This window comes from Gracilinanus agilis, chromosome 1 (genome assembly GCF_016433145.1).
Source record: "Gracilinanus agilis isolate LMUSP501 chromosome 1, AgileGrace, whole genome shotgun sequence".
NCBI lineage: Eukaryota > Metazoa > Chordata > Mammalia > Didelphimorphia > Didelphidae > Gracilinanus > Gracilinanus agilis.
Genome location: NC_058130.1, coordinates 165797117 through 165823599, shown reverse-complemented (window position 1 = coordinate 165823599; position 26483 = coordinate 165797117). Strand labels below are relative to the sequence as shown.

Genomic DNA, 26483 nt, shown 5'->3' with positions numbered 1-26483 from the left:
TAAACAGAGAATATATTGTAGGCTAGAAATTAAATAAGTTAAATGAATTTGAAATTGGTTGAACAACTATTCCCAAAGAGTTGTGATTAATTATTTCTCATTCCTCATCAGGCTGTAGTTCTGTCTGTCTCTATCATGTCCCCAGAAAGCTCTCTAGCCCAGGAACTCACAGATTCTGACTGGAAGACTCTCCTAGAATTTCCATTTAAGCAGAGTGCTTAGATCAACCATGTCTAATTCCTCTTCAGATTGCACTCTGGGCTTTCTTTACCATACCCTAGTGCTGGGTCCCTTAGTATCCCTGTCCACCCTTTCCCTCTTTGTGCATTATTTTCTGCCATTAGAACATACAATCTTTGAGGACAGGGACTGTTTTTGTTCTTTTTTTTTTTTTGCTTATATCTGTAACCCTAGACGTGTACGGGGTATTCAGGGAAGCCCAGTACACCTCTAGTGTGAGGATTTGCTGAGCCCTTTTCTAGCGCTACTTACCTCCTTTGGTGTCCATCTGCCACTCAGCTGTCACCTGTGGCTCCAAGAAGCTGTTGCATGTGCAGAGCCACATACCAGTAAACCCTTTCAGCAGGTGGGCTAAACTAGATTGAAAGTACTTAAACCCATCTTGAGCTAGAGGAGTGTCTGCCTCAGGCATATGAAAATTTCCCTGGTAGAAGGAACAGATGAAAACAATTTGTTCTAACAGCCATGAAGGCAGCAGAAGCAGGCGCTGTGGAGCACTTTGAAGCCAAGGTCATCCACTGCATCCGAAGCCATCGCCAGTCATCTCCACTTATGTCTTGCCACTGAACTTGGATGACTCTGGAAAAGAGTAAGACTGAAGGCTTTGGGCAAATCTGCCTCGCTTAAATCCAATTCATGCTAGAGTTAAAAGACATCACCAGTGATGTCCTTTTGGTCCTCTTCAAGTACGCTGGACAACAACCATCCATTTGTATCCCCAGAACTTAGCACAATACTGTACCTGGCACATAGTAAGCACTTAAATACTTGTTGACTTGTTCACTTAATCGACTTCAATTTAGAAAGTATCCTCTAGTAGAATGCCATGAGGTTTTGCTTTTTTTTCTGTTCTGCTAGATATTTTTTTAAATGGCTTAAATGAAGAAAGAAATGGCACAACATGCCAAGATGCCACAAAACTTGGAAGAATACATAGCAAATACATTGGATGACAAAGTTTGTACCCCAAAAGGAATCCACATGTTTAAAAAAATAGGCTCAAAATTTCATAAAATAAAGGGCAACTAGGTGGCTCAGTGGATAGAGCTAAGCCTGGAGACAGGAAGTCCTGTGATCAAATCCGGCCTCAGACACTTCCTAGCTATGTGACCATGGGCAAATCACTTAACTCCAGTTGCTTAGCCTTTACTGCCCTTCTGCCTTGGAGGCAATGTTTAGTATTGATTCTAAGACAGAAAGTTGGGATTTTTTTAATTTCATAAGATGAAATTTAATAAAGATGAATGTTAATTCCAAATTTGGATTAAACAAACAAACTGGACAGTTATAGGACAAGTGCTATATGGCTTGGCAACATTCGTGTGAAGAAGAGGTCAGGAATAAGTGTACTAAAAACTCAACATGAGTTAATAGCTTGACACAGGAGAGCAAAAAAAAAGCTAATGTGATTTTGGTGATATTAATAGAAACTCAGAATGGGGATGAGGGTTGTTGAAATATAATCCCTCTGTTCTTTGACCTGATCAGACCATGTTGGAATGTTATGTTCAGTCCTGGGCACCAAATTTTGGAAAGTACATTGACAATTTGGAATCCATTCAGAGGGAAGGAACTAGGTTAATGAAGGGAACTGAATCCACATGATAAAAGGATTATTTGAAGGAACTAGAAATGTTTAGCCCAGAGAAGGGAATATTTAGGGGGGTAGAAAATGGATAACTTCAAAATTCAAAGGGTTGTATTTAAAAGATCAATTAAAATTGCTATGCTTGATCAGAGGAGGAAAAACTCAGGGCAATGGGTAGAATTTAAAATAAGAGCAGAACTCTTCTCAGTTGAAGGGAAAAACCAATAGTCATCTCTCAAAGTGGAATGGATTGCCTGGAATAGTAATGAGTTTCTCATTGTGGAAGATCTTCAGTGAGGCTGCAAGACCACTGGTTGCCCCAGGTATAGGTTGGTCTGGATAACTTCTGAGGTCGCATCTAACCCTGAGCTTCTTTGTTTTCTATGAAAAAATCTAACGAATAAATTGAGGTAGTGGATTCTTCTCAAGGTTTTGGCAACATAAGTAGGGCAGGGAAGTTACATGGCTGTTGTTTCCTGTTGTTGAGCCCTTTAGAACCCAGTACCAAGAGAAAATATTTTGTGGTTCCAAGGTGGAAGGAAGTGAAAAAGTGAGGTGGGAAAAAGTGAGAGTTGGAAGGAAATGAGGCAGCTGAGGTTAAAGGAAACACGGCTTTGGCCTTTGTACTGGCCATCCCTGGGAGCAAAGGTGTGGGCACTGCTTGTGTTGGCTGTAGGAAGGTGCTAGGATCACTCATGCCTCAAGACATTGTACATGTAGAGAAAAGGGAAGAAGAAATGGAGATCCCAAGCAGGTAGGCAAGAAGTTTATGAGCTTTGAAATTCCAGTACCGCCTGATGGGATGGGATCCCACAGATGCCTCCATGATCCTGAGTTGCCGCTGACAACTGTTATGAATGGTCTACATAGGGGAAATGTGAGAGAGAGGATGGCAAGCAGAGGTAATGGGTAGAGAGGGGTAGGATGGCTATCAGGAGAGTTCAGGCGAGAGGCTTGTATCTGGGCAGCCAGGAAAGGTTAAGATAGACATCTTAATTTCCAGCAAAAGTGGGCCATGCTGCCAGTTCCCCAGCCCCTCCTCCCCCGCCTTCAACCCCTCTTCTATGAGATTCCTGCCAGGGAGGCAGTCAGGGAAGGAATAAGCAAGGGGCTTTCCAGAGTTTGCAGCTTTCAAGGTCAGGACCCTCACAGAAGCTGGACCTGGTGCTGGGCAAGCAGCCTGTGGGAATCTGGACTTTGGGAAGGGATGGATTTCTTTGTGTAAATCACTAGTGGGGGGAGTGAGGGAATAATGCAGACTCTATGATAGCACTAGTCCAATTTACACTACCCCATATATGTATAGGCATACCAACACAGACACACACAATGTGCATCTATACTAATGTTTTCTAGACATTAGGACAGGAGTTCTTAACCTTGGAATAGATTTCAGGGGGTCCACGAACTTGGATGGGGAATAAATTTTTCTCTTTATTTTCATTAATCTTAAACTGAGCTTTAGCATTTCCTTCAATTATGTAAAAACATTATTCTGAGAAGGGGTCCGGGGTTTTTCATCAGATTGCCCTAGAGGTCCATGACACAAAAAAAGTTAAGAATTCTGCTTTAAGGGTGATGATCTAATGGGAATTTGCCAAGATTTACAGGAATAAGGATTCTAACATTGATACCCATTGTTTTACCTATCATTGAGGTTGTACAGTATAATAGCAGGAGTATGACTTAGAATGGGGGAACCCTGGGTTCTAATCCCACCTCAGACCCTTACTAGATGTTTGACCTTAGCAAATCACTTTATAACTCCTTTGGGCCTCAGTTTTATTATCTGTAAAGTGAGGAGGTTGGACTCAATGGCCTCTAATTCAATTCAGTAAACATATGTCAAATGCCTACTAAGTGCCAGGCATTTCAGCAGTGGTGATACCAAAAAAATGAGAGAGAGAGAGAGAGAGAGAGAGAGAGAGAGAGAGAGAGAGAGAGAGACAAAATATAGTCCCTGCCCTCAAGGAGCTTACAACCTAATGAGGGAGGCAACACACAAATATATATATAAACTATGTGCAGAATGACAAAGGAAAGGTCCTGGAACTATAAAGGACTGGGGGAGGCTTCCTGCACGAGGTGGGATTTTAGCTGGGACTTAAAGGAAGCCAAGGGAGCCAGGATTAGGGTTAGAACTTCTTTCCATCACTAAATCTCTGATCCTAAACTCTTTCCCTTTTCTCCACCTAGACAAGTATCCTCTACCAATTCCTGAAGAAACGCACTGTCCCCCTCCAGATAGAGAACTGATGGACTCAGAGAGTAAATTGAAGCATATTTCCTTCTATTTCTTTCTTTTTTTCTCACTTTAAAAAAGTTTTTAGCATACAGCTAATCCAGAGATTTATCTTGCATGACCATGCATATTTGACTGGATTTTATTTCTCTTGCCTTCTCAATAGGTGAGGGAAGGAGAAGTGATAGAGAAAGAATTTGGAATTGAAAATAAAATAAAATTGAATGAAAAGATCAAAAAAACAAATACGAACTACCAGTGCTTCAGGATCTGTCTCCTCCATGAGGTCTTCCTAGATTTCCACTAGTCCATTGTGATCTGTCCTCCTTTATTCCTATAGCATTTACTCTCCATATCATTCAGAAGGTCTTTCCTTTTAAATAAAACTTCTTTTTATTGTAATTTAACTGACCCCTATGTGCATATCTTAGCCAGTCCTTCTCCATTTGACTGTTGGTTCCAATGGATGAAAAACCATGTCTTCATCCCATATCTTTTCTGTAGCATCTAGGATAGTCTAGGATAGGATACAAAAGCAGATGCTTAATGCAGCCTTGCTGAATGAACAATGAATACCAAGTACTTAGCCCAAAGCCTGAAATACAGTAGGAACTTAATAAATGTTTATTGACCGTGGAGTTTCATTATATACTCAGACATACTGAAATGGAAAAAGAATAGAAATAAGATAAGATTTAAGAGAAGTGGAAGGCACTAACCATGTAGACATACATAGAAGATCCACAATCACTCTTCTCTGTTTACTATGGACTCACCCCATCCTCCATTCATCAGTCACAGATCAGGAAAGGGCCTAAATATATAAAACCCAACACTGGCTGGAAAGTTTGAATCCAAACTTTTGCTAGAACCCTCACCCTCTCTCCAACCTTAGGCTATACCCCAACCCAGAACCTCACTTCTACCCTAGCTCTATACCTGACATTATCCCAGACTCTAGATTTTGCTCTCAACCTCAACCTATCCTAAGCCGTAACCCTTACCCTACTTTCTTAAACCTTAGCTCCAACTAGAACAATAGCTCCTGATTTTAAATCAAAAGACCCTTAATCAAAAGTGTCTGCTGGTAAATGTTTAATAAACTTGCTCTCAAAAAAAAATGTACATTGGACACACTTTTTAAAGTTCAATCTCCTCGTGAGCATTTTCTCCATCATTTTTTTCAGCCAACAATCAGCAAAACAATAAATCAAGCCTTGATTTGTAGCATTTCTGTGGTGTAAATCCTCACACTGAGAATCAAACAATCTGACTCTTGGGAGCCAGGAGGAGTTGGCTCCAGGCCCTGTGATTTAACCCTATCTTCACTGAAAGCCCAAGCAAAACCCTAAACCCTAAACATTCAGATTCAACAAGAATTGATTTGATTCCGCTCCTCCTATTTGAAGCATTCCAGGTACTAGAGATGCAAAGACAACAGAACAAACCAAACCAAATAACCCTTTGTCCTCAGAGAGATATTTCGATTTATTAAGCATAACCCTGAAGCTAAAATGAACCCCCAAAGTAGTCATTCATCGCTCATATCCTACGCCCTAGTGCTTCTTCCAAATCCTTATCCATACCTTTCTGTTCAACTGATTGCCTAACCCTAAATAGACATTTTATGTCTTCTACACAGAAACACAGAAATAGAACATAGTATAAAGTGCGTTGGACTTGGAGCCAGTAGATCTAGTTTCAAATCTTGCCCCCCACACTTACCAGTCCTGTGGACCGGGGCAAAGTCATTTAACATGAGCCTCAATTTCTTCACCTATAAAATGAGCTTGATCATACTTGCACTAGCAATACTTAGTTGTGAGAAGAGTGCTATGTGAACCTAAATATGGTAGGGAGATGTGAACCACCATTATCGAGCTATGACACCATGCCCACAAATAACCACAATTCTTGGAACACACAGTTATGCTTCCTATAGAAAGGCAGTTCCCAGAGGGCTCGGTCACTCTACTTTGTACCCAGGGGCTAAGTGGCATAATAGACCCTGTTCTCTTCTGATTCCTACTATTGTAAACCAAACTTCAGGGGGCTCAGGCAACTGGGATGACAAGAACCCCATTCCCGGACTGGCCCAACCCCTGAGCTCGAAGTTCCTGGAAGAGCCCTCCCTGGACTCTGGTCAGCCAAGCTATGTATGTCTCCTGCCTGAGAAGATCCACCAGCCAGGAGCAGATGGACCCTGAGGACCTTTTAGGCCTGAGTGAGTGGTGATGGGTGATCTTAAGATAGAGCCAAACTATTAAATCAACAGCATATCCTCTGCAGCCTACTTCCCAGCTTCCCGAACCCTTGGTGTTCCCTTTCCAACAGAGGATCCTGTTTTTCCTTTCCCCTCACCAAACCAACCTGTCTTCTCTTGAATGAGGGTATTCCAGGGAAGAGAGGGTTCTGGGAAGTCATTCCTGCTGAAGTATCAATAGATTTCAGGACTTTTATGTACTTTACCCCTGCTGCAAAATGTGTATTCTCCCCAGGACAAGGCTTTAAGCCACCAAGAATGAAGCTAATGATAAGTAGACTTCCAGGTTTCACAACCAGTCAACCAATGGTGGAGCTATTAGGGGTTGGGGAGGTGGGAGAGATCCTAGCTCTTGATCCCATCACACCTTATTGGGAACCTCAATCTCCACTTACATATGGGGTGCCCTAGTCCCTAGGCATGGAAGCCAATAGAATACCCACCCAAGAGGTCTTGAGAAGTAAAGATCATCTTGGAAATAGATGACTGGGCTCAGGCTACAGCACATGGAGCAGTCTGGAGGTAACCCACTAAACACCAGAGGAGGGGTCTCTTCTCTCTCCTTAGAAGATAAGCTTGCCTTTTTTCCCTGACTCAGTGATTCTCTCCCTAGGTTCACACTCTCCCCTCCACAACCTAGGGAAAGGAGGCAACCTTCCTGCTCCCAGGACAGCTGCTTCCTGCCCCAGCATGTCCACCAGCCAGGACCCAGCCACATCCTGTCCCTCCCCTCCCTCTGAACCCCTTGGCCCCCTGGGTTAGGGATTCTAACCTCTTCTTCAGCAATTAGTCCATCTCCCCTGAGGGTAGAGCAAGAAGGAAACAGGTAAATTGGAAGGTATCAGGTTCAGACATCAGACCAAAATGGATAATAGAGGACCAGGGCTGAGGGGGAGGCTGGGAACCAAATGAAGATGGAGGGGATTAATCTTCCAGAAGAAGTTCAAATATCAGCATGAAACCAACCATTCAGGGAAGGAGCTGATCTACCCAGAAGCCAAGGGCTAGATGGAATAACTTTGGAGATCTGGAATTCTAAAGGGTGTCACAGACCTGTTGGTAAAATGAGGCTCTTGCTCATCCCCCTCCCCTTGTCTGCCTTCTCTAGTGCATGCTCCGCTCCACTGGCATTGCTAAACTGGAAAGTCCCTATTCACACATACTTTAAGCCACTTCATCCCTATCTCATTCCTCTACCACCTGGCCTGGCAATCTCTTTATGACCCTCTCCATTCCAGGCCCTTCCCCAGATCACCTTTCTAGCCCGGGTTCTGCTCCCAGTGCAAGGGAGAATGGGTAGTTCCTATCATACATAGATGATAGTTCCTTTCAACTCATCCTGGCTCCCTCATGGGCCATATGTGGGGCTGAGGCCCAAGCAGCCCCTTCCCAGTGCTTCCCAAATCACAGAATCTCAAAGGCAAAAAGGGATGCCAAATGTCACTGGACTTTGGGGACAGCTAGGTGGCTTTGTGGATAGAGAGCCAGGTACAGAGATGGGAGGTCCTGGGTTCAAATCTGGGCTCAGACACTTCCTAGCTGTGTGACCCTAGGCAAGTCACTTAAGCTTCATTGCCTAGCCTTTGCTGCTCCTCAGCCTTAGAACCAATATAAAGTATTGGTTCCAAGATGGTAGGTAAGGGTTTAAAAAAAGTCACTGGACCAACTGGTAGTAGGAGCCCTTTTATAATAAACATCCCTGCTATCACCTAAAGGCCTCCAGTAATGAGGACTTGCTAACTACTAAAAAAGCCCATTTCTCTCTTGTACCACTCTAACTGCTAGGAAGTTTCTGCTGATATGGAGGCAAAAATCAGCCTCCATGTGACTCATTTACCACTTCTGGTTTGGACCTCAGCAGTCAACAGAACAAATTGAACCTGTCTTCTACATGATAGCAGTCATATCTCCCCCTCCCCTGTCCTCAAGACTTTTTCAAGCCTGATATCCCTCTATCCTTCAGTGGATCTTCAGGGAGCTAACCTTTCTTTAGAAGAGACAGATCACTGGGACCAGAGAGCTAGGGGGAGGAAAGAGATGTGGGGCAGCTCTCCCCATTAAGCACACGTTGTTTAGTTCTTCCCAAAAAAATCCAGAACTAGCCTTGTTCTCTCAGTCATCCTCTATGTAGTGACCAAACTCACTTGTATGAAATGTCTAAACCTTTAAATCACCTGGCTTTCTTCCTTGTGTCAATCAACTGACAAGTCTTGCATGCCTACTATATTCCAGGAAGGGGTCTAGGCAAAATCAAAAGATGAAAACCAAGGATTACAAATTAGTAGAGAGCCAAGACTGGAAATGGGAAGTTCTGGGTTCAGATTTGACCTCAGACATGTCCTGGCTGTGCTGGGCAAGTCCCTTAATCCCAATTGCCTAACCCTTACTGTTCTAACTTGGAACCAATACTTGATATTGATTCTAAGACAGAAGGCAAATGTTTGGTTTTTTTTAAATAGAATGTTTGAGTTGCCGCCGCCATAGCAGCAGCATCTACGCTCACAGACGCATTCTCAGCCACCGTACTGTGCTATCCTTGTTGCCAACATGTCCCTTTCTAACAAACTGACCTTGGACAAAGTGGACCTGAAGGGGAAAAGAGTCATCATGAGAGTGGATTTTAATGTTCCCATGAAGAACAAAGAGATAACTAACAATCAGAGAATCAAAGCTGCTCTTCCTAGCATCAACTACTGTTTGGATAATGGAGCCAAGTCTGTTGTTCTAATGAGCCACTTGGGCCGGCCTGATGGTATCCCCATGCCTGAAAAGTATTCTTTGGAGCCAGTGGCTGTGGAGCTCAAAGCCTTGATGGGCAAAGATGTTCTGTTTCTGAATGACTGTGTGGGTCCAGAAGTAGAGAAAGCCTGTGCTAACCCAACTAATGATTCCATCATTTTGCTAGAGAATCTCCGCTTCCATGTAGAAGAAGAAGGGAAAGGCAAAGATGCTTCTGGGAACAAGATCAAAGCGGATCCAGCCAAAGTAGAAGCCTTCCAAGCTTCCCTCTCCAAGCTGGGGGATATCTATGTAAATGATGCTTTTGGTACTGCTCACCGTGCCCACAGTTCCATGGTGGGAGTGAATCTGCCCCAGAAAGCAAGTGGTTTCCTCATGAAGAAGGAGCTGACTTATTTTGCCAAGGCCCTGGAGAGCCCAGAGAGGCCCTTCTTAGCCATCTTGGGTGGAGCTAAAGTGGCAGACAAGATCCAGCTGATTAACAATATGCTAGACAAAGTCAATGAGATGATCATTGGTGGTGGGATGGGTTTCACCTTCCTCAAGGTGCTCAACAACATGGAGATTGGAACTTCTCTTTTTGATGAAGAGGGTGCCAAGATTGTCAAAGACCTGATGGCCAAGGCTGAAAAGAATGGTGTCAAGATCACTTTGCCTGTTGACTTTGTCACAGCAGACAAGTTTGATGAGAATGCCAAGACTGGCCAAGCCACCTTGGCCTCTGGCATCCCTGCTGGATGGATGGGTTTGGACTGTGGCCCTGAGAGCAGCAAGAAGTATGCAGAAGCTGTGGGCCGGGCCAAACAGATTGTGTGGAATGGGCCTGTTGGAGTATTTGAGTGGGAATCCTTTGCACGGGGAACCAAAGAGCTAATGAACAATGTGGTGGAGGCCACCAGCAGGGGCTGCATCACTATAATAGGTGGTGGGGATACTGCCACTTGCTGTGCCAAATGGGACACTGAGGACAAAGTCAGCCATGTGAGCACTGGGGGTGGTGCCAGTCTGGAGCTGCTGGAGGGCAAAATCCTCCCTGGGGTGGCTGCTCTGAGCAGTGTCTAAAAATTAGCATTTTCCAGTCTGCTGGTTCCTGTGTACAACCCATCAAACTTGACCATGCAGTGTTTCTTGTCCCTTTCTCCTTGACATTACGCAAGTTTCTCACTCAAGACTCAATCGGGGCAACAAGATGGGACAATGAGAGCCCCAGAAGCAACTCAACTCCTCTTGTTCCTGGGTGTGCCTGTTGTCAAATCTCACTTGAACTTCCTTAGTGTGTCTAAACTATTGTGATCTGTAGAGCATAATATATGCACATATTTATATTTTGCCTTTAGAAAGAAAAAAGCTAAAGCTACTGTTAGCCATACTCTCTTGAAATAATTTGTCCTATTCAGCTTTGTCAGCAGCTGTTTTTGTCATTACTCACACACAGTATGGAAACAATAAGAAACTCCAGTTTGGGTTGGGGGAAAGTTGACCTGTTAAATATTTCGTAAAAGTGCCAGCTCAAAAAAATAAAATAAAAATAAAAACACAATGTTTGAGGAATGACAAAGAGGCCAATTTATTTGGAACATGTAGCATAGGAAAAGAGGAGCGTGCAATAACCTAGACAAGGTTTCCAGGGCCAGACCGTGAAGGTCTCTGAATGCACAACAAAGGAGTTTTTATTTTATCCTAGAGAGAAGAGGGAGCCACTAGCATTTTCTGAACTGCAAGTATCATGGTCAAGATCCGTGTTTTAAAAATATCACTTTGGTGGCTGTGTGGTGGATAGAGAGAGGAAACACCTGAAACAGGGAGCCCAATTAGGAGATTATTGCAGTAATACAGGCAAGCAGTGATAAGGATCTGAAATACATAAGAATCTCCAATGGTTTCTCGTTGGATCCTCCAGATCTAGTCTGATTGCCCTCCTCCCCCTCAATTATTCTCTGCTCCAGCTAAATTGATCTTACTCTCAAGAATGCCTTCAATATTCTTGTCCCCTAAAATATATTCCACTGCCCTCCCATCCCCTTCTAATTTTCCATTTCGGGTGAGTCCCACTCATCCTTTCAAGTTCAGATAAAGTACCACCTTTTCAATGGAGCTGTCTCTGAATACCTCTGTGTATGCACTCCCTATTATTGTTCTATCTTCCTAGCTAGACTATGGGTCCCTGGGAAGTAGAGACCACATTTTATTCACCTCTCTTCCTTTATTTCCCTTACAATCTAGCACATGGGCTTAGAGCCTTGGCATTTGATTTCATTTGTATAGGAAACTGTTCTCAAACTCTTTGGTTTCCCTAAAGAACTGTCAGATTTCTCAGAGAAACCTGGGAAAAATTTTATGAACTGATATAAAGTGAAGAGAGCCAATCCAGGAAAACAATTGATACAATGACTTCAATATTGTGAAGGAAAACAACTTTGAAAACTCAAGAAATCATCTATATAGTGACCAGGGACAACTTCAACATGCTTCTCACCTTTTAGCAGAGGTGATGAACAAGAAGGACCAACTGACACACACATTTTTAGACGTGGTTAGCGTATGGCTTCGTGTTGTTTGACTATCCTTATAGAAGGGTTTTGGAGAGAGGGCTAGAGCTGTGGTAGAGAGAGAGGGAATGGATTATGACGCCCCCCTCCAAAAAAAGAGCACCAATAAAAGGGCTCTTTGAATACACAGAAGTGAGCAGAAAAAAATTCAGAAGGGTACACACACAAGAAGAGCAATATTGGTATTAGCATGCTAAACATAACACATACTTTACTGAGCTGGATGTAATAGAGATTCAGGCATTCTCAACATATCTTCTATTCTTCCTTGTACATGGAAATATTCATGTTTGCTAATATTTTTCAGGCTCATGGTTTCTTAAAAGGAAGTATCTTTTCCTCTATTGGACCTTTTTTACACTGGTTTTAGCTCTTTTAAAATACAACCTAGGGGCAACTGGGTATCATACTGGATGGAGTGACAGGCCTGGAATCAGGAGAACCTGACTTCAAATCTGGCCTCAGACATTTCCTAGCTGTGTGACCCTGGCCAAATCATTTAACCCCAATTGTCTAGCCCTTACTACTCTTGTGCCTTAAAGCCTAGTCTTCTTATCTATTCTAAGACAGAAGGTAATAGTTAAAAAAAAAAAAAAAAACTACAACCTACCTTGGCAGGGAGAACTCATTCAGTCCTCAGCCCCTTGTGTTTATTAGAAGTTTTCCTCACTGACAGATGGAGTCCAGTCAATAAATCACCTGAAAGGAGCAGATAGAAGAGGAATTGCTCCATCTCTCCACAAAACAGCTTCAGCAACTTTACCATTTTTCTCTTATCCTACCCCCTAGATTACAGGAGGGCTCCCCAAACTAACCCCCCCATCTCCCCTTCAACTCAGGATAGAAGGGGTTAGAAGAGAGGCTGAGAGCCAAAGTAGGGGTAGGGGCAGGGAACAGCCTTCCAGGAAGAAGGAAGGGAGATCCCCATCCTAACAGCTGCTAGGGATACAAAGGGCTGGGTGCCAAGGGGAAGTGAAAGTGATGGGACCTGATAAATAGGGAGTGGGAGCCTGCACAGCCCACACACTCAACCTCTAGCTCCCACCTCCAACTCCCAGCATCTGGCTCTCCGCCTCCTGACCTCCTGCTCCTGCTCTCAATTCTCAGCTCCAAAACTTGGTGCTTGTCCTCCATGGCGCTGGCGCTGATGCTGGCCTTCCTGGTCCTCACCGTGGGCAGCCGAGGCATCCAAGGTACTAGTTGAACAAGACAAAGTGTTTCAGCAGCCCAGCAGGGACTTAGAGAGGTTGGGAAAGGAGGGCTTCAGTCAGAACAGAGGGGAGACCCCCAAGAAGAGAGGGAATCTTCTAGATTGGCAAGGGCCATTACTCAGAGAGCCTCCCAACCCTCTTGTCAACTGCATACATACTCCTGGAGTAGAAGGGAACAAAGAAGCTCAGGCCAAAGTTTTTGGCCATGTTGGAGTGTTTCCCCTCTACCCCAACTCCTGGACTCTTGTGTCTCCCTTTACCCTTCAGGTAGTGACAATGGAGCTCTCGACTGCTGCCTCAAGTACAGTCAGAAGAAGATTCCAGCCTCTATCGTCCGAACCTACAGGAGGCAAGAACTCAACCAGGGATGCTCCATCCCCGCCATAATGTGAGGGCAAGAATAGGGGAACAATAATGGGAAGAGTGACCAGAGGGAAGGGTATAAGGGTCTAGGTTTGTTTAGATATGATGGGAGGGAGAAACTATATTGAAAGGGGTAGATCATGAACTGAGTTCTGGGCTCATCTCTGTTGAACATGTTCCCTACAGATTTAGTCCCTGGAAAAAATCACAGGCAGATCTGTGTGCTGACCCCACTGTGCAATGGGTACAAGAACTGGTAAAGCGGCTTGATGAGCATGGAGGAACCTTGCCAAAACCCCAACGCAAGAATCCTTGCAGAAAGGATAGAGGATCCTCCAAGTCAGGCAAGAAAGGCCGAGACAGCAGAGGCTGCAAGAGGTGAGGGAAAAGGGGTTTTGGGTGGAGGCAGAGGGGTTCAAAATGGGAGAAGGTGGATTGTGTAGAGAGTAGCTATAGTCCAGGCTCCCCTCACCTTCTCCTTCTCTATTCTTCCCTTCCAGGACTGAGCCCAGGACCACAGGCCCCCAAAGAACAGCTACCCAGTGATAGCCACAAAGACTCCATTGTCCCCTGGCCCCATCATTGCCTTCCTTTAAGGATCTGAGCCACAATTTCCACATGACGGAAAAGAACCAGGTGTGACTCCTGGTTCTTGTTCCATGTCTGCCTGGCTCAATCCAGAGATATCCTCTTTCATGCTTTGATTTTTCTATCCATTCTCCCAAGGCCTCTAAGACCTGGAGCTGCAGAACTGTTTCATGATTTCCCAGGGTGAGGTAGAGGAGTGAGGGATTGACCCAGTCCTTCCTAGGAAAGGTCTCCAGTTCTGTCCCCTCCCCAACCTTGGGACCTGGCTCTTGTCCCTGTGCCTGACCTTGCCCTTTCCCCATAGCCCATCCCTGCTGAGAGGCAAAACTTGGTGTGTCTCTTCCCTCATTGTAAATATTTTCTGTATCTAGACTCAATAAAGTGTTTGAATCCCCCAGCTTACAACTACTACCCCATCTCTTATGAGTGTTGCTCATTGTGAATATATATATATTTTAATGCATTTTTGCATTCAATTTTCATTATCATATCATCATTAAAAAATTTCATTAATTTGCATGCAAATTTTGAATTTATGAATGCATACATATATACATTTTACCTGTGTGAAATTAAGTGTGTGTGTCTGTGTATGTATTTGACTTATAATGTCTGCATGCCTATGTGCTAAGAAAAGCTCACATTCTGCCTGCATATACACTTGGTATGGTAATGATCATTCAGTTTGAACATGGTGCCAAACTCTAGGGGGAGAAACAAAATTTTGATAAGACACTAGTCCCTGCCCTTAGGGAGCTTATCATCTAGTAGCAGACTTTGGCATATTGATGACATAGAACTCTAAAAGGCATGATAAATGAATTAGAGAGGTATGAAGCATACATGAGCTTCAAGGAGAGAAACTGTATTCTACCAATACAATGACAAGTCAAGGTTCCAAAAGGGCCAGTGATGGAACATATCACCCACCTCCTGCTAGCTAGAGAGGTGAAAGACTTAAGGCATAGAATGACACTTACATTTTTGGATGGAGCTCATGCAAGGAGTTATTTTGATTCACCATGTAGATTTGTTACAGGAGTTTAATTTATCTTTCTTTTCCAATGTGATGAGGGCTGTAAGGGGGAGAAAAACAGGAATAAAGTTGCCCGATTCCAAAGGAATAAAAAGAAAAGAACCACAGTGGGGAGAAATAAAATTTATTATTCCCTGTGTGGAATCAGAGGTTTTGTGAAGAGGCAGTTTGAGATGGGCTTTTTATGGATAATAAGTAGGAATTCAACAGAGCCAGGAAGACAGTCCAGACATTGAAATAGTATGGTCAAAAGGTTGGGGGCACAGGAGCACAGCATGAGTTTCTAGGGACAGTTGCATTTGGCTGGAGCAGCAGAATTTGTGGTGGGAAATAGCATGAGACAGGGCTGGAGATAAGCAAAAGAGTTTGAACTTTATCTTGTAGGCAGTAAAGAGCCCCTGAAGATTTTCAACATGACCAGATATCTGACCGGATCAGGCTTCCATATGAAGGATAAAAAGTAGCAAGAGAAATATCTGTAAAAAGGCAGTCATTCCAGTAGTTCATGCAAGTGGTAACAAGCAATAATAATAATTGTAGTGAGCAAAGCCTGAGACCCATGGAGCAAAGCTCTGGGAAATACAGACCCTCAGAAAAACTGAGGCCAAGGGGCAGCTGTGTAGCTCAGGGGATTGAGAGTCAGGCCTAGAGATGGGAGGTTCTAGGTTCAAATCTGGCCTCAGACACTTCCCAGCTGTGTGACCCTGGGCAAGTCACTTGACTCCCATTTCCCACCCTTGCCACTCTTCCACCTAGGAGCTAATACACAGAAGTTAAGGGTTTAAAAAAAAAATAAAAATAATCTTTAAGAAAAGAGAGAAAAAAAAAAGAAAAACTGAGGCCATAGCTCAGCTGAAGTTAGATACATAACTCACTCCTCACCTGAGGCCCCAAATCCCCTCCTTTCCACTACTACTACTGTAACTGAATGTTCTTACAAAATTACTGATTCTCTGGAAACCTGGGTTAGGTGGTTACACATTGGCATATTGATTTATTAACCTATAGAATACTCTGTCTAGATTCGATGAGGCAAACCAAATCCATTGTACCACCTTGAAAATCATTAGTTGATCATTACCTTTCCTTGTATATGTGAAAGCTTACCTAAGCTCTCAGCTTGCTTTACCCTCCTATAAAAGTAGATGTAACTTTCAATAAAGTGCTTCTGGTTACTATCAGTGCCTCTAACCCTCCTGACCCTGCACAGGTGTTTCATCTCATCCTTCCTACCATAACTCATTCTTCTTATATCTCTGAGACCCCTTGACAAATAATAACACAGATTTTAGAATTGTCCTTCCAGAAAAGTGGAAAGCATAAATATTATTAATCCCTTGATGCTGTTGTTCAGTTGTTTCAGTAGTGACTAACTGACTCTTTGTGACCCCATCTGGGGTTTTCTTGGCAAAGATACTAGATTTGCCCTCTCCTTCTTCAGTTCATTTTACAAATGAGAAAATATAGAGGCAAAGAGAGTCAAGTGACTTACCTAGGTCATACAATTAATAAGTATCTGTGGCCATATTTGAACTGAGGAAGATGCCTCTGGTTCTAGCACTCTATCCCACCGTGCCACCTAGCTGCATTTTCCCCTTCCCATTTTACAGTGTTGGATTTAAAAATCAGTCTGGCAGTCTACTGAACTATTTCTGGCCTGGGCTAGCTACCCCCAGCCCCCAAGGTTTCCCAGCACAGTCTTCCTTATCTCCCCCTATCATAAACCTAAAACTGAAGCTATAGGAATGTTTGTCTATGTTTGCCTGCTTTACAATGTTTGCCAAATGCTTCCTGACCCCTGACCCTGAAACCCCCCCCCCCAGATGCTTCCTGACCATCTGTCCCTGACACTACCTTGATAATTTTGTACGCACCAACCCCCTTCCCCAAACATTTCTATATAAACTCTTGGCTGAGAATTCCAAGGGGTCGTTCAGGCATGCCTCTCTGCCTAGCGACCCTAGCTATTATTGCTAGTAAAGAATGAGCCTCTTCTTGCATATTGCATTGTCAGTGTGGTTCTTCCTCTGGCCATGATCGAACCTGGGTTAGGTATTAAAATTTGGGTACAACAACAGATGAAGAAAATAAAGATCCATGACTTTAAGTGATTTGTTCATGATCATACTACTAGGCAATCTGAGAGAATCTAGACATCATGCTACAGTAGACACAGTGATAGAATTGGAGTTGATAAGACACAAGTTCAAATCTTGCCCAAACCCTCTACAAATATGACTTCTGACCCCATTGTTCAACTGAAACTTCCCACTCTAAAGTTACCAATCCTAATGGCTTTTCCTCAATTTTCATCCTTCTTGATGTCTCTGAACCTTTGATACAGTCTATCAATCTCCCTCTCTTCCTGTTTACTCTCTCTTCTTTAGATTTCTAGGATATTGTACTCTCCTAATTCTTCTCCTACCTGTATGAACTCTCCTCAGAACTCCTTTTCTCTATCTTCCTCTAGATTTGTTTGTCTTTTTGTGTTTGTTTTTGTCTTTTTGCTTTGTTTCATTTTTTAAAAATTCTTCAACTTAATGATTTCCAGAAGAAAAAAAAACACAAAGCAGAGTCAAGGGAGAAAGGCTGGTAAGGTCAAGGGAGAGGCAGGGGACAGGCCAGCTATACCACTTGGATAGACCATAGGTGGATAAAGGCCAGACAAGTACAATCCCCTTACATTGCCTCAACTTGGGCTCTACCCACTACTTTAGACATAAGAAGTGTGTGCATATAAGAGATGAGATGCACAGGGGGTAAGGAATAATAATAAATAATAATATTAACAGTAAATGACAGCAAAGAAAATCATCACTGACATTTGCTCTAACTAGAAGAGAAGTGCTTGGTTGTTCCTCAAGGTTCTGTCCTGGACTGTCTTCTCTTTTGCCTTTATAGTATTTCACATGGTGAATTCCAGTTCCAATGGGTTCTGTCCCAGATTTACATTTTTAGCCCCAAGCTAGAGACTCATATCAATAGCTGCCTTTTAGACTGAAGCCGTCCAGCAGCTTCGCTAAGATTCCTAGCGGGTTGGACACTTAGAAAGGGGAACCAAGGACTGAGTGAAAATGGGTTACGGGCTAAGGATTAATGGAAAGAGAGCATAAGGCGAGAATAAAGGCACACAGACACAGAAAGTTTTGGCACAAGGTAGACAGACAGCAAGTAAGCTCTAATGGTCAAGAGCTCTCTTGCCAACTGATTTCTTGTCACTTTTATTGGGGTTACAACAGTATGGGGGGAAGGGGAGAGGCCAGTGGCCTGATGCATTAACATTATGAAGTCTAATCATCATAAGATGCAAACTGCCAAAACCTGAAACAATAGGTAGAGCTAAGATCCGGATCCAGAGCTGATATGGCCTAAGGCATCTACTGATGTTTGATACCTATGTTAATTGATCATTGAAGGAAAAGTAAGGAGACTGAGATAACTGACCTCTCTTCTGGGGTGTAGCCTTAGGGAAGGGCTAGGGATTTGGCAAGGTTGAGGTTCAATTTGACTCAAGATTACAGAGATCAATCATTAGCAGTGTAAGAGTTAAGTTTTTTTGAATACTTCTTAAAATAATATCACAATTAATGTATACCTGGATTGCTACATAGACATATCAAATTGGACCTTCATTCTATAATCATCTAAAACTGAGCATGTCCAAAACAGAACTTATTCTCTTTCTCCACAAACTCCTCTCTTTTCACAACTTTTCTATTTCTATCAAATAAATTTTTATTATCCTAGTCATCCAGACTAACAACCACAATGACATCCTCAGCTCACTCCAATTCACCCTACACACCAAATCTGTTGTCAAATCTTGTCATTTTTTATTCATAATATCTCTCTATTCACATAGCCACCATTTTAGTCCAGACCCTCATCACCTCTCTCCTGGACTAATACAATAGCCTTGTAATTAGTCTCTGGCCCTCTCCAATCCATCATATGCTAAAGTGTCCTTCCTAAAGCATTGGCTTAATGTCAATAAAATCCTCCCATTCAATCAATTTCAGTAGTTCCTTATTACACTGAGGATCACCTAGGACATACAGAGTGTTCAGGGGAAACTAGTATCTCTGGCTTGCTGAGCCCTTTTTTTAAGGCTACTTTCACCCTTTAGTGTCCGCCTGCCACCCAGCTCTCACCTGTGACTCCAAAAAGCTGTAGCATGCACCATGGCTACACCCCAGTAAAATCCTCTTGGCAGTCAGGCTAAACCAAGATGAGGGTAACTAACAGGCCTCAAATGCATTGGGGAGTTAGGGGGATGTCCACCCCAAGCACGTGAAGACTTCCCCTCAGCAGAAGGGGCAGATGAGAACAATTTGTCCCAATAGCCATGAAGGTGGCTGAAGCAGGGGCTGTGGAGTGCTTAGAGTTTGGTCAGATATCAAAGACACCAGGGTCATCCACCGCACCCCAGACCATCACTGGTCTGTTGTCTGGACTTTGATGACTGCCAAAGGATGAGGCATTTGACTTTGGGAAACTCTTCTTACTTGAATCAAATTTATGCTCGAGGCAAAAGATATCACCATTGACATTATTTTGATCCTCTGAGTACAACCAGAATCAAATATAAAATTCTCTTTGGCATTTAAATCTCTTCATAACTTTCCTACCTTTCTAGTATTCTAACAGTTCCCATTATGATCTAGTTACTCAACAGCCTATTTTCTGTTCCTCCATTCCTTGACTTTGGGCCTGTTCCCCACTGGGGCTGTCCCCCATTCCTAGAATGTTCCCTCTTCTCACTTTTATCTCCAAGTCTGCCTGGTTTCCTTTAAAATTCAGTTCAATCTAATTTTTCAACTATATAAAGAACTAAGTCACACTTATAGGAATTCAATTCATTCCCCAATTGATAAATGGTCAAAGGATATGAATAATCAGTTTTCAGATGAAGAAATCAAAACTATCAATAATCATATGAAAAAATATTCTAAATCCCTCTTGACTAGAGAAATGCAAATTAAAACAAATCTGAGGTACCACCTCACACCTATCAGATTGTCCAATATGGCAGTAAAGAAAGCGATAAGATAAATGTTGGAGGAAATGTGGCAAAATTGGGACACTAATGCATTGTTGGTGGAGTTGTAAACTGATCAAACCATATGGAGGGCAATTTGGAATTATGCCCAAAGGGCTATAAAAGAATGTCTGCCCTTTGATCCAGTAATACCATTACTAAGTCTGTATCCCAAAAAGATTTTAAAAAATGAGAAAGGACCTGTTTGTACAAAAATATTTATAGTTGTTCTTTTTGTGGTGGCAAAGTGTTAGAAACTAAAGAGATGTCCCCCAGTTGGGGAATGGCTGAACAAATTGTGGTATATGATGGTGATGGAATACTATTGTGCTATAAGGAATGGGGAACAGGATGATTTCAGAAAGAGCTGGAATGACTTATGTGAACTGATGAAGAGTGAAATAAGCAGGACCAGAAGAACATCATACATAGTAACTGAAATATTGTGGAAGGTGATAGATTTTGATACTAATAGCAATATAATGATCCAGGACAATTCTGAAGGACTTATGACAAAGAATGCTATCCATCTCCAGAGAAACAACTGTTGGAGTCAGAATGCAGATGAAAGCATAGGATTTGTCACTTGTTTATTTGGACCTATGTTTTGGAGTTTGGGTTTTATAAGATTATCCTCGTATAAAAATGAATAATATGGAAATATGTTTTGCATGATAATACATGTATAACCCAGATTGAATTGCTTGCCAGTTCTGGGAGTGGGGAGGGAAAAAGACAGGTAGGCAATTGGGATCATATAACTTCAGAGAACTTATCTGGAAATTTGGTATTAGGGGGCAGCTACGTAGCTCAGTATATTGAGATCTAGGCCTAGAGATGGGAGGTCTTGGGTTCAAATCTGACCTCAGGCACTTCCTAGCAGTGTGACCTTGGGCAAGTCACTTAACTCCAACTCCCTAGCTCTTATAATTCTTCTACCTTAGAACCAATACACCATATTGGTTCTAAGGTGGAAGGTAAAGGTTTAAAAAAAAAAGAAATTTGGTATTAAAATTTAAAAATAAATAAAATTTAGCTCAAAACTTGCCTTTTGTAAGAAGCTTTCCCTGGTAATTCAGTCTGCCTCCCACCCCAAACCCTGTAATCAATCATCTTTCCTCTTCGATTAGCTCCCATTTATATAATATATTTATATATAAACATATAGTCATGGGCATGTTGTCTCCCCAATTAGAATATGAGATCCCTGGGAACAAGGATTGTTTTTGCCTTCCTTTGTACTTGGAGTTTAGTAAGTGCCTAATAAATGCTTTTTGACTGACTGAACCAGTCATTATGGATAGTGGATTAGTGGATTAATTATCCATTAATGGATAGAGCAGTGGATTCAGAATCAAGAATGGTGTTTGAATTCTGCCTGGGACGCTTATTAGCTGTGTAACTCTGGGCAAATCATCTAGCCTTCTGGGCCTCAATATCCCCATTTGTAAAATTTTGGGCTTGGATTCAATGACTTCTAAGGTTCTCCCACCTATAAATTTATATGTGTCCAAGACCAGCATCCTAGCTACTATATCATTCATGTTAGATGTATCTCATACCCTAAGAATAGAAAAGAGAGGATGGACATAAGGCCTTTGCCAAATTGGAAACAATAGACCCTAGTAACTAATTATATTTATGACATGAAGGAAAGGAAAGAATTAAAGATAATTCCAAGGTTTCAAACATGGAAGATAGGGTGAATAGCAATGCCACTAACTGTTGCCCTCTGCATATCCATACCCTTAATTCTATATCTTTATTGGTTACTTGATATGTGCCTAATACTGTCTGTGCCAAGCTTTCTGGGTGCCCAGGTTGAGGGCATCTCTTTCCTACTGACCCATCTATTGTTTTTTTTTTCCATCTATTGTTTTTAATCCAGACAGCTATAGGTAGTCTTTCAGAATGACCTCAAATAGATATTGCAGGAAGAGGCTTCCTCCCTCCCTTCCTCCCTCCCAATCTCTCTCTCTCTCTTCTCTCTCTCTCTCTCTCTCTCTCTCTCTCTCTCTCTCTCTCTCTCTCTCTCTCTCTCTCTCTCTCAATACCCATTCCTGGGCTATTCTTTGGATAAAAGTTTTCCCTCCTGGTCCCTCTGTGCCCCTGAGTTGTACTATAGTTCACAAATCTACATGGTTCAAGGAAGAAGGTGTTCTGCACAGGGTCAGGGAAGGTTTTATGAAGAAGTGGCATTTGAAATGGGCTTAAAAGAAAAAGGGAAAGGGGTTAACAAGAAGTCCAGGTTACAGAATCAGGTTTCCTCTCACACAATTCAACAATCTAATGTATTATTATCTCTACCAGCAGTAGAGTAGTAGAAAGAACACCAAATTTAAAATCAGAAGATCAGAATTCTTTGACTTTCTAGGCCTCAGTTTTCCCATCTTGAAAATGGAGCTAATGATATTTTGCTTCTTACTTTAAAAGAATACTGGAAGGACCAAACGAAATAACTTCTTTAAAGAGTTTCATAAACTATAATACAAGCTACAGATTTCTGCCATTAATATCAAGTTAATGTGAGATAAAAAATAAATTAGGCTGGTCATATAGAAGGATGGACAACCAACAGATAGTCTAACTATCCACTGGTCCATTGGTATTCATATAATATCAGAAAATCTATAGGGAAGACTGATTTGCTTGCCAGTTCTGAGAGTGGGGAGGGAAGGAGACCTTTTGGATCATATAACTTCAGAAAACTATTGTGGAAATTTGTTATTACATGTAATAGGGGAAAAAATTTTTAAAGCACTCTATGCAGAGGTCCCTAGAACCTTGTGTCAAATTTATGGGACAAAATGAAGAAGAATTACATCAGATGAGAAAGCATGGGTATTTTGCAAGCTACACCAACAGAATGAGTGCCCATGATAATGACATAACAGATATATCAAAACACATAGTTGTTATTCCTTAAACAAGCCAATTTCAAGATCATGATCCCTACCTTTTGTCATAGTTTTTCTCTTCATTTCTATCTCCAGGCTTATTGCACATTAATTTCCTTTACAAACAGATTAAATGACTTTCCCAGGGTTATAGTAACTTATTAACATCAAAGGAAAAATCTGAACCCAGGAATTTCTAGGGTGCTTTCCACCAGAGAGCTCTAACTAAGCAAGGATCCTTTTTACCTCTCCTCAAGAAGATGTGAAAATATAGGCATCTGGGTTGTACTTGGATGGGGATGATACTGAGTTGTACAACAGACATTTCCACACCTGGGAATACCTTTAAGGCTAAATCAGAGGCCTCATCTTTTGATCTCCTTAAACTAACCAGGTTCTTCCAGGTCACAACTACTCTACCGAGCATGAGTTACAAAGATAATTCGAGGGCCCTTTCACGCTTTTTATTCCAGTCACCAAACTGCTACTTAAAGCTTTGCTCCTCAATAGTAACTTCTGAGAAAGATCAAAGAAAGGAAAAAAGAAAATAATTGATTATTGGGCCAAAGAATAGTGAATAGTAGAGGACAGAAGGTAAACTGAGGCAATTTTGAAACTAGGAACTGGAGAACATTCATTTCAGACAGCTTCTGATCTTGTCCTTGGCATGAGTTGCTTTAGCAAGACCTGAGAGAACTCTCCCTGAACTGCTTCCTTGAAGGGTAGGGAACCAGAGCCTGGACAGAGAATGAGTCTTAGGGAGAGTCCTCATTCAAACTGCTTTACTGTAAGACCCTATTTTGGAAGAGGGTGAAGTATGCCTAAAGTCTGAAAGGAATCAAAAGGGGTTCAACATCCCAGAATGTTAGGTGAATGGGATGGAGGCAGGAAGGAACCAGGAGAGGGAGATTATAAGCAAGATTGTCTTTCTTTCACCCTTTCTTACCCTTGCCTATTGAGGCTAGCATAATAGAGCAATAAATAATCAACATGGTATTATGGTCCCCAAAGAACAACCACCAACCAAAAAAAAAAATTGGGGCCCAGAGATATTAAGAGAACCAGTCCTATTTCTTTCCCCTGCCTCATAGGCGAGCCTTCCCCAAGTTCGAGTGCCCAGAGGGCAAATTCAAACTATAGGTGAATAACCCCCACCCCTCCCCACCCTCACCCCACCCCATTACTGGAGAGAATTGAGGGAGAAAGTGCATGCTTTGGGAGTGGGGTGGAGCATGCAAAAAATATCCTGGGGACTGGGAAGAGGAGGAATGGAGCAGCTCCCCCGAGTGCCAGCTCTGCACAGGTGCCACATCTTTGCCAACGCTGCGCCTAGGGCACCATCAAGTCCTACTGAGCTTTCCTCCTTCCCCTTGCACCCACCACCCACACATCTTGTGGGAATCATTGTACACAGAAACCAAAGAAGAAAAGTTCTTGTCAGTAAACGCACAAGGTTTCAGATTGGGTTTCTTTCTCTTCTGTCTGGAAATGGGAAATGGGAGGAGGGATGAATAAAGCGCACTGGATATTTGGGGTCAGCCAATGGAATATCGTGGAAAACATGCTGTGCTTGGAATGTTGCTAATACTTACTAGCTTTATGACCTTGGACAAACCACTTTCCATCTCCGAGTCTGAGCTTTCTCATCTGTAAAAGAGATACAATATTTACACCACTTACCTCACAGGTCTGTAGTGAGAAAACCCTGAAAGCCCCGTATAGAAATGGGAGTTATTACTATTATGTAAGTGAGCATAAAAGAGAGAATACACGCGAAGGCCACCCAGTTCAGCGCCGGGCTCCGACATCCCGGGGGAGGAAGACATTCCCCTCCTTATCTTCCCCTACTCCCAGCCCCAGCCAAAAGGAGGGGGAGGATAGTATTCAGCTGCCGAGGGCAACCCACAGTGGAGTGCAAGGACCTTTTTTTAAAAACGTGCTTTTTATTTTTAATAGTTCCCCGTGACCCATGAAAGTTTGTTTTGCTATAAACCGTCTCAAAGCCTCGGGACAGACGCCGGACCACCATTTCCAAACGCAGGAGGGCGCGATTTTCAAACCTTGAGAAGGACCCGCAAGAGCTTGGTCCCGGCGTCCGGCTTCCGGGCGCACCACCTGAGAGAGCCTTTCCCATCCCCTTACCTCCATCTCTCCAGTGGCCAGCGCAGCCTCCGTAGGTGTCTGTCTTTCAGCCCTCGGGAGTAGGGAACATCGCCACCACTCGCCCCCCCACTTTCCCAAGGTCTCTCGGGAGATGGGGGTGGGGTGGAGGGAAAGAGGTGGAAGGAAGAGACAGTTGAATTCCAAAGATCGGGACTTTTCCAAGACTTGGGCTGAGTCACCCCCATGCCCGTTATTTCTCGCTCAGTGCTTTCAGTTCCCGTCCTCACTCCCAACCTTGTCCCAGCTTCCCACCCTTCCACGAACAAGGGCTTGAAGGAGTCTGTATGGTCCTTCCAGGGCTGAGTAATTTCTGCTGTGTTTATGTATACTGAACCAAAAACTAGAACTCTCCCTCAGTTGCTTTTTCCCAGGACCGTCATTTCCATTGAAGCGATAACCTTTATTCCACATCTCACGCTACTTCCGGGAAACCTACAGGGGACCGAGGCTCAGGAAAATCCACCGCAGGAAGATCCTTAGGGCTGAACGCATTCACACGCAAAGGCACTCACACCCACATTCACACACAAGTGGACAAATTACAATGTAACACTGTGGCTAGAAAGCCAGTCTTGGTCCAGAAAACTTGGCTCCAAATCCAGATTCCAAACACTAGTTAATTGGCATGAAGTTCCATCGCAGGTCGCTGAACCTCAATTTCCTTATCTATAAAATGAGGATAACTATGCTATCTACCTCACAGGATTATTGGGATGCTCAAATGAAATAAGTACTTTGTAACCTTTAAAGTGCCAAGTAAACCAAGTGAGTGTTGGAATACTACTGTGCTATAAGAAATGACAAACAGGATGCTTTCAGAAAAACCTGGGAATACTTATATGAACTTATACAAAATGAACTGAGCAGAAACAAGAGAAAAATGTACCCAATGACAGCAATATTGTAATGATGATCACCTGTAAATGACTTAGCTACTCTCAACAATACAATGATCCAAGATAATTCCAAAGGACTTAAGATGAAAATTGTTATGCACCTCGATAGAAAGAATTGCTGGAGACAATACAAATCAAAACATACTTTTTTACTTTCTTTATCATCCTCGGAGTTTTTGTTTTGTCTTTTTTCTTTTGCTAAATGGCTAATGTGGAAATGTTTTGCACAACTGAACATATATAATCTATATCAAATTGCTTGCCTCCTCAAGGAAAGGAAAGGGAGAGAAAGAATATGGAACTTAACATTTAAAGCATATATAATCTTTTTGCCTACATATAATTAAGAAAATTAAAATTAAAAAAAAGAAATATCCAATAGGCTATTGTAGTGCACAACTGGATCTCAGGAGAGAGAACAGGGATGGGTATATAGATCTGGGAAGTATCTGCATAGAGAAGATAATTAAACTCAAAGGAATTGAGGTTACTAAGTGATATAGTGTGGAGAGAACAGAAAAGGGTACTGGATGAAGCCTTGGAAAATACCCACATTTAGAAGATACAGGTAGATTAGATAAGAAGACCAAGAAGGAACAATCAGAGACGTAGGAGGAGAGAGAGAGAGAGAGAGAGAGAGAGAGAGAGAGAGAGAGAGAGAGAGAGAGAG

At 42.6% G+C, this 26483-nt stretch overlaps 2 protein-coding genes across 2 annotated transcripts; both read left to right on the top strand.

The window, feature by feature from the left end:
- Positions 1-8880: 8880 nt before the first annotated feature.
- Positions 8881-10161, top strand: LOC123231054 (phosphoglycerate kinase 1-like). The gene has a single exon (XM_044657265.1). It carries the CDS (start codon positions 8881-8883, stop codon positions 10132-10134), a length of 1254 nt encoding a protein of 417 aa, XP_044513200.1. The 3' UTR covers positions 10135-10161.
- Positions 10162-12661: 2500 nt separating this feature from the next.
- On the top strand, positions 12662-14283 carry CCL21 (C-C motif chemokine ligand 21). The gene is made up of 4 exons (XM_044657264.1): positions 12662-12814; positions 13100-13220; positions 13382-13573; positions 13696-14283. The coding sequence occupies exons 1-4, from the start codon at positions 12754-12756 to the stop codon at positions 13739-13741; spliced, it is 420 nt and encodes a 139-aa protein (XP_044513199.1). The 5' UTR covers positions 12662-12753; the 3' UTR covers positions 13742-14283.
- The last annotated feature ends 12200 nt before the right edge of the window (positions 14284-26483 follow it).

Excerpts from the sequence above, each read along its gene's own strand:
- CCL21 (XM_044657264.1), top strand. The coding sequence starts at position 12,754 with ATGGCGCTGGCGCTGATGCTGGCCTTCCTGGTCCTCACCGTGGGCAGC. Across the intron at positions 12,815-13,099 it reads GGGCAGCCGAGGCATCCAAG|GTAGTGACAATGGAGCTCTC; the intron begins GTACTAGTTGAA and ends TTTACCCTTCAG. Across the intron at positions 13,221-13,381 it reads TGCTCCATCCCCGCCATAAT|ATTTAGTCCCTGGAAAAAAT; the intron begins GTGAGGGCAAGA and ends TGTTCCCTACAG.
- LOC123231054 (XM_044657265.1), top strand. The coding sequence starts at position 8,881 with ATGTCCCTTTCTAACAAACTGACCTTGGACAAAGTGGACCTGAAGGGG.